The sequence below is a fragment of the Psammomys obesus genome, unplaced genomic scaffold (assembly GCF_907164565.1).
Source record: "Psammomys obesus unplaced genomic scaffold, mPsaObe1.curated_primary_1811, whole genome shotgun sequence".
NCBI lineage: Eukaryota > Metazoa > Chordata > Mammalia > Rodentia > Muridae > Psammomys > Psammomys obesus.
The window spans coordinates 14,727,995-14,740,031 of NW_026596040.1; the positions used below are offsets into that span (position 1 = coordinate 14,727,995).

The 12,037-nt window shown below is 37.3% G+C and overlaps 1 protein-coding gene across 1 annotated transcript in view; it reads left to right on the forward strand.

Annotated features, from left to right (window-relative positions):
* Positions 1 to 12,037, forward strand: part of Snx2 (sorting nexin 2) — a 44,465-nt gene that overhangs the window by 16,351 nt on the left and 16,077 nt on the right. Inside the window, exons 3-7 of the mRNA XM_055622971.1 lie at positions 953 to 1,116; positions 3,374 to 3,440; positions 3,699 to 3,742; positions 4,566 to 4,707; positions 8,172 to 8,250. Coding sequence (XP_055478946.1) covers positions 953 to 1,116; positions 3,374 to 3,440; positions 3,699 to 3,742; positions 4,566 to 4,707; positions 8,172 to 8,250 — 496 coding nt within the window. The remainder of the gene's footprint in view (positions 1 to 952; positions 1,117 to 3,373; positions 3,441 to 3,698; positions 3,743 to 4,565; positions 4,708 to 8,171; positions 8,251 to 12,037) is intronic.

Consider the following 12,037-nt stretch of genomic DNA (forward strand, 5'->3'; position numbering starts at 1 on the left):
CCTTCTCCTTCTCCTTCTCCTTCTCCTTCTCCTTCTCCTTCTCCTTCCCCTTCCTCTTCCTCTTCCTCCTCCTTCTTTTTACTTATGCTGGTATTCTATTTGCATGGAATTTTTCTCCAACTACTTCCTGTATCTATTTAAACCATCTCAAATCAGAGTCACAGACTATTTCTGATTTTCCCTACCCTGAAGTATATTGACTTCTATGTCTACTCCAATTAGTGTTTGTTTCTACTGTTCAAATAGTAATTGAATGTCTTATAACATTCTTTATTGTTCTTGTAAGTCTTTTACTATTATTTAACATTCCACATGTCTTGTTTTCTCAACTAGATTATAAACTCCCTGAGGGCAGGTATGATTCTTTTTTCCATTTCTTTGTGTTTCTTCATTGCATTTAGCACAGTACTATCTAGTGTGTAGACATTCAGTTTATTGATGTGGCTTTATTTTAAATATATTTAATTTTAGATGTTTCAAGTGAATGAGCATTTAAAATTAAAACCTAAACATCTCTTTGCTTTGTGTTATATTTGTATATTCAACTAATATCCAGTAATCTTTAGCAATTAATTGCTTTAGATTACTAACTTGGTGGGTTTTCCTTAACAGATTTTTAATTCCAATTGAGATAGTTAAAGGTAGTCTTCTGCCATAAAATGTGTTTTCATTTGTATGAAATAATCATATTAGCTTGAATAAAATGTTTGAAAGGTAAGTTATCAGGTGTAAAATGTATTATCAATACAAACAGTGAATGTGGATTATTCTCTTTATAAAATCAGCATCGTTCCTGTTGTAAAGTTTCATAAACAACTAATAATTAGAGTCACTTTGTAGTGGTAACTTATAGGTCAGGGTCTGTTTGAGACTTGTGTGTAGATATGTTTTTATATCTCATGAGCTGCCATATGCTGCAATTTCCTTATTAACTTGTTTAATTTATATCTAGAAGCCACAGAAGAAGTTTCTTTGGACAGTCCAGAAAGAGAGCCCATCCTGTCCTCTGAGCCATCTCCTGCAGTCACTCCTGTCACTCCCACTGCACTCATTGCTCCTAGAATCGAATCAAAGAGTATTTCTGCTCCAGTCATCTTTGATAGATCCAGGGAAGAGGTATGGAAAACATTTATAATTCTGGGTTAATATGTAAAGAATGCATTGTTATTCTTTATGCAGTACCTCTCTCCTGTTAATTATTCTTCAATAAAGCCTTTCATACATTTTATATGGAAAAACTATGCTAAGAAGAAAGACATGATTGCACATGTCATTAATCCCAGCACTGGGAGGCGTAGGTGGGTAGATCTCTATTTGTTAGAGGCCAGCTTGATTTTACAAGTGAGGTCTAACCCAACTAGGGTTACATAGTGAGAGCTGATGTTAAAACACATTCATATCATTCTCTGTGTGTGTGTGCCTCAACTGACCTGGCATATTCTCTACATTTTTGCTGTTGCTGTTCTGGTTTGGTTTGACTTTTGAGACATGGTCTTTTTTACTCTGTAGCCCTGGCTGGGCTGGAACTCATATTGTCTCAACTGACTTCAAACTCACAACAATGCTCTTGTCTTAACTTTTCTAAATGATTCACCCCACTGAGCCCTACCACTTAACCTTCCTAAATCAAAGAGTTTGAAGCTGGAGTGTAACTCAGTTGTAGAGTGCTTGCCTCATACACTCATGACTCAAATTCTACCCCCAGAGCTACCAAAAAAAAGAAGAGTGTTTGATGCTTAAATCATGATATTTGACATTTGTGGTCTTATGATAATAGTGTATACCTGAGGATTCCTATGTTGAAAAGGTGAGGGGTGAAAGTACTTAAAGTTGTGTTGTGAGGAATGTTCTTTATAGACCATGCAATGAATACTATGGAAACCCTCTTTCTTTATTATAGTACTTGCCTGTATGTATGCCTGCAGGCCAGAAGAGGGCACCAAATCTTATTGTAGATGGTTGTGAACCACAATGTTGCTGAGAATTGAACTAAGAACCTTTGGAAGGGCAGACAGTGCTCTTAATTTTTGAACCATCTCTCCAGCCCCCATACTATTGATATTAAGATTGCTACCTAGCATTTATCTTTTTATTTTTTTCAGTACTAAATATTGGACCCTGGGGCTCTTGCATGATAAGCTAGTGGTTTACCTTTTAGCTCCATGTCCATGTTATTTCTTTATGAACTTATTCAAGCTTTTATTTTTAAAAGAAAGAAGTACAGATCAATTTAAGTTGCATTTTCTTTTTCTTTTTTTTGAGACAAGATTTCTCTGTGTAGCCTTGGCTGTCCTGCACTCACTTTGTCGACCAGGCTGACTTCAAACTCAGGGAGATCTGCCTGCCTCTATCTCTGCTGGGATTACAGGTGTGCACCACCACCCCTAGATTTAAGTTGCATTTTCATGACCTGCTAATTCTTTTGCTTTATAAAGGATAGAGTTATTAAGACACAGCAATAGTTTGTAATAAGGCACATGTGGAGAAGAAAATAAATCATGCTGTGGAGGTTATCTTAAATATAAAACATTTTAAAATTATTTAACTAGAAATGTACAACCAATATAATCATGATTAAATAATGCCTATATACAAACATGTGAACACCCTTCCAAAAATAATACAAAGAGATAAATGAGTACTATATTGTTTGATTCCATGATGTGAACTTAAAAAACAGGTAGTTAGTGAACAACATACTTACCGTTAGATATCAGGCAGTGTCTGTGCTGGCAGGGTGAGGCAGTTGTGACCGGAAGGCGAGCTGGAAGGCTGTCTTTGGGGCTGTACTAGTTGCTTGCATTTCTCATTTAGGTTCTGGTTCCAAAGATGAGCTCATTTTGTGAGAATTATTGAACTGTCCACTTAGCCCTTTATAACACTTTTTTGGATCACAGTGTGTATATACGGAACATGTGACTTTGAAAAGAAAGACGGTTAGGAAAATATACTTTTGTTATAGCTTTATAGTACTAATATTGCCTTGACATTTTGGCCATTTAATACTCTGAGATGTCTTATTCTTTTTTTTTTGCTTATGTTCAGTGCTGTAAATAGAATCCAGGGCCTTGCTTATGCTAGGCAAGCATGCTACCTCTTGAATGACACACCCAGCTGACCTTCCTACAAACTCTTCCTATAATAAAAGTGTTTAAAATGCTTGGGGTGGTTTTTTTTGTTTATTTGGTTTTGTTTTTGTTTTTGTTTTTTTTTTTTTTTTTGAGTTAGAATTTCTCTATGTAGCCCTGGCTGTGCTAGAACTCACTCTGTAGACCAAGATGGTCTTGAACTCCATATGCCTCTGTCTCCCAAGTGATGGGATCAAAGGCTTGCACCACCACCACCCAGCTGAAATGCTTGTTTTAAATTCTAGATTGATGAAGAAGCAAATGGAGACATTTTTGATATAGAAATTGGTGTGTCAGATCCAGAAAAAGTTGGTGAGTCATTATATTTTGTACTTCTTTTTGATTAATTGTTATATACTATAGTTTTCCCCTTAAGTATATGGTTATAGTATTTTTAAAATTTTTTATATTTTATTTTGAAATATTTAATTAATTTATTTTTAATCATTTTGGTGGTACTAGGGATTAAAACCAGGGTCTTACACACATTAGGCTAGCGTTCCACTGCTTACCTCTATCTAGCCCAAGCATTTGAATTTTAATGATATTCTTGACTTGTTTTCATTACAGGTGATGGCATGAATGCCTACATGGCATATAGAGTAACAACAAAGGTGAGCTTTTTGCTTCTTTAATGAAGTGTTGGCCCCTTGTGTGGCATAGTAGAGAGTATGTGAGCATAAGAACTAGAGTATGCAGGGAGTAAACTAATCTGGATCTGAGGGTCAGGCATGGCCAAAGTAGTTCTAAATTGAGGCATAGGTGAGTGGGTGACGAGGTGGGAATGGGAGGGAGAAAGAAGCAGGGTGCTTCTTTCAGGAAAAATTTTTGCTTGTATAAAAGCCCAAAGTCAAGAGTCTTCCTTTCTAGAGACTTATCTGTTAGTGACTCAAGACTGAATTTGTGAGCCACAAAGGCTTTCTGTATTTCAAAGAGCCTCATTAAGGAGTTTTGGTTTCTTCCTTAGCTTAACTAGAGAGCTGTTAGGGAAGTTCAGACAAAAGCTTGACACTATCAGATTTTCCTTGGGACAGCTCTGTCTTAATTCAGTGTGAATTGGGACAGTCCAAGTACAGGTCAAGATGTCCAGTTGAAAGGCCACTGCAGTTTTTTTGTTTGTTCATTTTTGTCTCTGTTTTTTGTCTTTTTGTTGGTTGGTTGGTTTTTCGAGACAGGGTTCCTTGTGTAGCCTTGGTTGTCCTGGACTCTCTTTGTAGACCAGGCTGTTTTTGAACTCAACAGAGATCCACCAGCCTCTACCTCCCTCATGCTGGGGCTAAAGCCTTGTGCCAGCACAACCCACTGTTGTTTTTTAACCTGTAAGCCACATTAGGTGCTCTGTTTTGTAAACAAAACTATACCTGCAGTTATGTGCAACACCCATTTGTAAATGATTGCTTACTATTAACGATGTGAAATGCCTTTTTTCATTTGTAGACTTCTCTTTCCATGTTCAGTAAGAGTGAATTTTCAGTCAAAAGAAGATTCAGTGACTTTCTTGGTTTGCATAGCAAATTAGCGAGCAAATATTTGCACGTTGGTTACATTGTGCCACCAGCTCCAGAAAAGAGTATAGTAGGTAAGCATAAGTCAGAATATTACGTTTCACTGTCTCTAACTCAGTTTTCGCTGTTGTGGTTTGCGCATTCCTTAATCATCCTCTGTCAGGCCCCTGTCTAGAAGTGCAGGTTTAGATGTATTTGGGTCCTACGGATCCCTGAAGAATGGGTAACTTACAGTTTCAATTTTTAACACATAAATTTCGTTAAATATTGAGTTGAAACTGACCAAATTAAAGGTGGTTAGAAACTAACTTTCTAGTATCATTAGAATACCAATTTTACTGAGTCCTGTTCTGGTGATACTTAATGATGTTAACATGTTAATGTTTTCTCTAAGAGCTTAATGTTGTTTGGAGCTCAGATACATATTGTCCAAAGAGAAGTTCAGTTTAGCCTTGCTTATGTAAGACCAATTAAATTCATCTTAGTTTATTACATAATGGGTTTCCAGTCAGGTTTAGTGAGCAAAACAAAACAAAACACATTTCTTCTAATTAATACCAGCAGTAAGGGCATAGGGTTTTTTGTTTGGTTTTGTTTGGTTTCTTGAGACAGGGTTTTTCTATATAACAGAGCCTTGGCTGTCCTGGAACTCACTTTGTAGACCGGGCTGGCATCCAACTCACAGAGATTTGCCTGCCTCTGCCTGCTGATGCTGGGATTAAGGGCGTGCGCCACCATGTCCAGCAGACTTAGTAATTAAAATGCAGAAAATTACTTCTTTTAAGCAGAAAGCCTTCATTATCTTTAGTATAAAAATTTTGCTATTTTATTTATTGTGTGTGTTGGGGATGTAACTCTTGCTACCACATGTGTGCGGAGGGCAGGACAATTTATGGAAGAGTCAGTGCTCTTATTTTATGTGGATCACTGGGGTTGAACTCAGGGTTGGCAAGCAAGCATCTTTATACACTGAGCCGGCTCACTGGCCTCCAGTATTCCACTTTTAAAACTTATATCTTAAAATTTATAGGTTATTACCAGTCTGATTAAGTCCTAGGTTTACTGACCCCATTTTCATTTTCTTTACACTCAAAATTATTGCTCTGAAATATATTTAAAATGAATTTTGCCAATTATTAGTTTTATTAAGTGTTTGGCTTAAAAAGTAATTTTATAATTTATAATTTTGAAGCTTGATGTGTTCAAATGAATATGTCATATTTTCCTAATCCTTAAATAAAAAATTTTAGGGTTAGTTTTTTTTTTTTTTTTTTTGAGGTGGGATTGAGCTCAGTATCTTCAGCATGCTAGGTATACAGTACTACTAAATTATTTCTGTAGACCCAGTTTTCTAATTTTTAAAAATAATGATACTGTATTGTTTCAGAATTGTCTAAGATGCATTTATAATGGGTTAAGTTTAGCTGGAAATGAAGCCTTGTTGACAGTGTTTGCTTAGCATGCACAGATTCCTTTGTTTGATTCCTAGCACTCAGGTAGACAGGAGACTCACGTTCAGTCATCTTTGTCTACACAGCAAGTTCGAGGCAAGCCTAGGCTGTATAAGGCTCAATAAATAAACGGACTAGATCGTTAAGACTAAATAAATAAATAAAGTGGTCTATATTGTTTGAATACCATTTCATTCCAAAAATGTTCTGAGGAAAGTACATGTATGTGTAATATGTTTATATGCATATGTATACTTGTATATATAGTCAGATAGTGTAATAAAACAGTTTTCTCCAAAAATTGTGAACAGTTGAAAGTAAGTAGCAGATTAATCTTTGAACTTTCTGGCAGATAGCTAGTAGAGAAGCATTTATGCCTTTCATAACACCGCATATTATTGACAACTTTTGAATTACTATATATTGTCTAAAAAAATAAAAGGTAATCCCTTTAGTTACATAGCTTGTGGTAGGTTTATGTGCTGAGCTTGTTTTGTTTTTTAAGATAGGGTCTCATGTAGCTCGGATTGGCCTTAAACCCAGTGTGTATGAAGGATAACCCTGAGCTCCTGATCCTTCTATGCCTCCCCGGTGTTTACATTTTAGATGTGGACCACCATGCTCAGTTTGCTTGCTTGCTCCACTCATTCATTCACCCATCCATCCATTTATTTATTTGTTTGCTTAGAGTCAAAGTCTTGCTGTGTAGCCCAGGCTGGCCCAAACTCACAATCCCCCTACCTCATTCTCTCAAGTTCTGGGATTATAGGCATCTGTCACCACAGTTGTGTAGGTGTGCAGATTTTTTAAGTAATATATCTCTTGAGAGATAGCAGGTTACAAATAGTAGCTTTCTGGGAAGCTGTAACTGCCACTGAATGGAGTCTGTGTTAACAACTTGGTTGAGTTAAAAGCACAATTCCTTTTAAACTACTAGAAAAGCAACAACCTGGCATGAGTGCATTTTTACAATGCTAGCACTGGGGAGCCTTAGGCTAGACGATCAGGATGTCCAGGTCAGCTTAAGCTACATAGTTGAGATCTTGGCTCTATGAAACAAAGACAAAAATGAAAAACAAAAAATAAAACAAGACAGCAGAATATACACAACATCCTAGCTCAGCAGCAGGGAAAGCATTTAGCAAATTCATTAATTACATTTAATGCATGTCATCATTCCATAAAGACCTTTATTGACGTTCACTGACTATAGTTTTTTAAACTCCTTTAGATAGATGTCTTGAAATGTAGGAATGGGACCTAAGGAGATGGCTCAGCAGTTAAAAGTGCTTGCTACTGTTGCAAAGAGCAGCTGGAGTTTGCTTACCAGGATCCTTATTGGGCCTTTCACAACTGCCTGTAACTCCAGTTCCAGAGGATCTGATTAATCTGGCTTCAGCAACATCTATGTATGCATGTGTAGATAACAAAATGCACAAACACAGAAGTAAAAATGAAATCTTTTTTTAAAAAAACGTAGAAAAAAATTAAGCTGGGATCTAGGTCAGAGGTAGAGCACTTGTCTAGAATTCAAGAAGCCTTGGGTTCAAGTCCCAAGGATAGGGAGAAAATACACTTGAAATATAAAACATTTGTGTTTTTTAAAGTGTGAAATAATAGTTAGGCATGGTGGTGCACACCTTTAATCCCAGCACTCAGGAAGCAGAGGCAGGTGGATTGCTGTGAGTTCGAGGCCAGCCCTGGTCTACAAAGCAAGTCCAGGACAGCAAAGGCTATACAGAGAAACCCTGTCTCAGAAACCAAAAAAAAAAAAAAAAAAAAAGTGTGAAATACCACAAATTCTGAAATTTTTTGTAAGCTTTTGTATAAACTTACTGAATGAGTTCGAAAGCCACAAATATAGCGTATTGTGCTTTATTTACATTCTACTGCTGTAGATATTTATTCACTAATTAGGGATATTAACACATGATAAGATGTAATGTGCTTCAGAATGGCTAAGATCCCAGTTACCAGCATAAGGACATCACTATCAAGTTGAAGGTCTATTTTGACTATGAAGATGTTATGATGGTCTGTTAATAATGATCTGAAATTCTTATGAATCTCATCCAACTTCTTCAAAGGGATGACCAAGGTCAAAGTAGGTAAAGAAGATTCATCATCCACCGAGTTTGTAGAAAAACGAAGAGCGGCACTGGAGAGGTAATTCTGAGCTGCAGCACCACTGTTGCCATGCTTTTATTATCTTCAGCTTTGTGGTCTAACAGCAGGACACCTGTTTCTTCTGTAACATGCTATAAGTAGGACAATAAAGGAATTAATCAGCTGATGTTAGGATTATACCATCTTCACCAGGAGCCCTAAAAAATGGCTGTAGTTGTAAGAGGGAAGCATGAAAGTTGTGCTTGCAGGAACACTTGATAGAATGTCTAGCAAAACCATGTGTGTTGCACACTCCAGCCTTCCCGGTATTCAGTAGATTGGTAGGAGGGCTTATAACCTGGGCATGTCCTGGGCTACATGGAAGGACCCAGTCTCTCAATACAAGCAAAAACAAGGAAGAGAATGGTACTCTCTGGAGAGATGCTTATATCACATTTATGAGGCCTTGGCTCATACCCTCAGCATAGCCCCTCCCCAAACCAACAGATATAGTTATTTAGATTCTTAGAAAGTTATGCCATACTCATCTACTTTTTTAATTATGCCATATTTTGCCTACCATTTTAATAATTTATAGTTTGTCTAAATTGATTTTTTAAATTAGATTTGTTTATTTTAATATATGTGAGTGTGTTGCCTGAATGTAAGTATGTGCACTACATGCAAGCTTGGTGCCTTGTAGGTCAGAAGAGGGTTGGAATTACAGATGGTTGTGACCACTGTGTGGGTGCGGGGAACCAGGCCTGTGTCCTCTCCGAGAACAACTGTTTATAATAACTATTGAGCCATTTCTACAGCCCCAAATTAACTTTTTGTTTGAATTATTTGATATAAGCAGTGTAAAATAGTGAAAACAGTGTGTGTGTGTGTGTGTGTGTGTGTGTGTGTGTGTGTGTGTGTCCTGTCATTTTTTTTGTACTTGATTTTGACTTTAATGGACGGTAATGTTACTCCTTGCTTAGATTTATTATATGATAAAAACTAATAATAGATATGTTCCATCTTCTTTTAGAGTATATAATTGTACTTGCCCTATAGATTTAAAGACTTACTTTTGTTCTTTCCTTTTTGAGACAAGTTCTTACTGTGTAGTCCCAGTCTGATCTCAAACATAGAGATCAGTCTGCCTTCTGCCTCCCACATTGCTGGGATTAAAGGTGTGCACTGTCATACCTGTCCTAAAACATACATTTTTAATGGCAGGCTAAAAGGGTGGGAATATTCCCACTCCTAGTATCTTAACATATAATCCTTTCTTACTGTGCTGAAATGTAAAAAAAAAGAAGTGAGACTGTTAGAACCCAACTTTACAGTATAAAGCTGGCTGGCCTTGAATTCAGAGGTCAGCCTGCCTCTGCCTCCCTAATTGCTGGGCTTACAGGCCTGCACCACCACACCAGGCTCAATTTTTAAAAATTTAAACATAAAAAAACAAAAACTAAAGAATAAGTAGTTTGTGGTGGCACACATCTTTAATCCCAGAAATTGGGAGGCAGAGGCAGGTGGAATTCTGTGAGTTCAAGGCCACCCTGGTCTGCATAGTGAGATCAGAATTCAGAGAGACCCTGCCTCAAACAAACAAACAAACAAACAAAGAATGTGTAGTTTACTGTTTTAAAATTTAAAAGACTGAAAAATGGGATTATTTAAGAGAAAATCTAATTATTCAAAATGATATAAATTGTATCAGAATTATTCCTTCTATTTTTTTTTCAATTATTCTCTTTCTTTTCTCTTCTGCCTTCTCCTCCCCTTTCCTCCCCTCCCCTCCTCTCCTCTCCTCTTTTCTTTCTCAGAATGTATAGAATAATCCCTTTAAAACATTTTGGAGCTGGGCACGGTGATGCACACACCTGTAATCTTAGCACTCTGGGAGGCAGAGTCAGGTCTCTGGGAGTTCAAGGCCAGCCTGGTCTACAAAGTGAATCCAGGACAGCCAAGGCTACACAGAGAACCCCTGTCTTAAACCCCCCCCAAAAAAAACAACAACAACAACAACAAAAACACAGATTCTGCCGGTAGTGGTTTCAAAAGCTTGTAATCACTGTACCTGGGAAGCAGAAGGAGAAGGATTAAGAGTTCAAGGGTTATCCTCAGTTACGTAGAGAGTTTGAGGCCAGCCTGGGCTGTATAAGACAGTTTCAAAAACAAACAAAACCACTCTGCAATAGATTGCACTAACTTTTAATTTCACTCAGTGAGACTCAGGTTCTTACGTTTGATTATGGATCCATACCTGACCTGCACTGCTCATTGATTTTGTTGTTACCTGTATCTTTTATGTCTGTTTTGTCACTCCCTTGCCTCTGGGCCACAGTGACCCTTTTGTTTGGAGACTGAGGCGTTTCTACCTTTTACCCATCTAAATCTCATTATCCTTTCAAGTTTAAATGTTCAAAAGCCTGTTCTGACAACTGGCTTTATTGTACCTATCTAAATTGGCAAAGAACACATCTTATGTACTTGGCCCTGTGTGACCCATTCATTCTTTTCTCACAAGGCTTGTTCATATTATATATTATGTAATTTATGTGATTGTTATGTTTATAGCCTATTATCTGTCTCCTAGTACCAAAATGTAAGTTCCATGAAGAAAGAGATATTAATAACTTTTGCATGCTGATGGATTCTAGGACATCAGAATAGCATGTATTTAGTGCTCAGCAAATGTCTGTTCAATAAACAGGTGATTGTCATCTAAGACCCAGACTTGTTTTTGTTGGCATTGATGTTAAAGTAAGAGAAATTATTTTTAACTCTATTTATCTTAAGGATTTTATACAGCTGTCTTTTTTGTTTTGTCTAAGCACAAGTAGAATCTGGAAAGCCTAAATTATTATTCTCAATTCATTCTGCTTAAAGCAGATCTGAGTTGCTGCTGGTCTCTCTTAGGAGTGTGATATTGGCATGAGCTTAGGCTGCTTTTACGTGTTACTCACTTTTATATCACACTCTTTCTGTTTGTATGTTTCATTTCCCTTTTCCTTTGAACTCGGGCCTCATTCTGAATTGTCATGTGTTTATAAATGTTCATTGTTTAAAACCCTGTTCTTAAGTTTAATATTACAAAAGCCACAGTATTTTTTATTTATTTACTTCCCTGTAGCGCTTAAAACATTTTATGCCAGGTGGTGATTGTCACTCCGTTAATCCTAGCACCCAGGAGGCAGAGGTAGGTGGATCTTGAGTTCGAGGTCAGTCTGGTCTATAGTGATTTCTAGGACAGACAGCACTACACAGAAAAACCCTCTTTTTCTCAAATATTTTCTGAAATTGTTGCCTCAGGAAGCTTATATCTGCCAGGATAAAATGAGACACATTGTCAGCTGAATTTTTTATTTTAAATATTTTATTTATTTATTATGTATACAATGTTCTGTCTGCATGTACACTTGCATGCCAGAAGAGGGCACCATATCTCATTATAGATGGCTGTGAGCCACCATGTGGTTGCTGGGAATTGAACTCAGGACCTCTGGAAGAGCAGCCAGTGCTCTTAACCTCTGAGCCATCTCTCCAGCCCCCAGTCAGCTGAATTTTGATAACAGAATTTACCAAAGTTAAATATTGTCAAGTATGTTTAATCTCAGCACTGGGGAGCCTTAGACAGGCTGTTCTCTGTGTTCGAGGGTAGTCTATGCTCCATATCGAGGACCAGACCAGCCAGGGCAACACAGTGAGACTATCTCAAAAAAACAAACCCAAACAGTTCAATTTTATAAGACTTCTTATAGCATTTTTCATAAAGAAATATGTGGGCTGGCAAGATGGCTTAGCAGGAAAAGGTAGTGGCTACCAAGCCTGACAACTTGAGAGTGATCTTCCA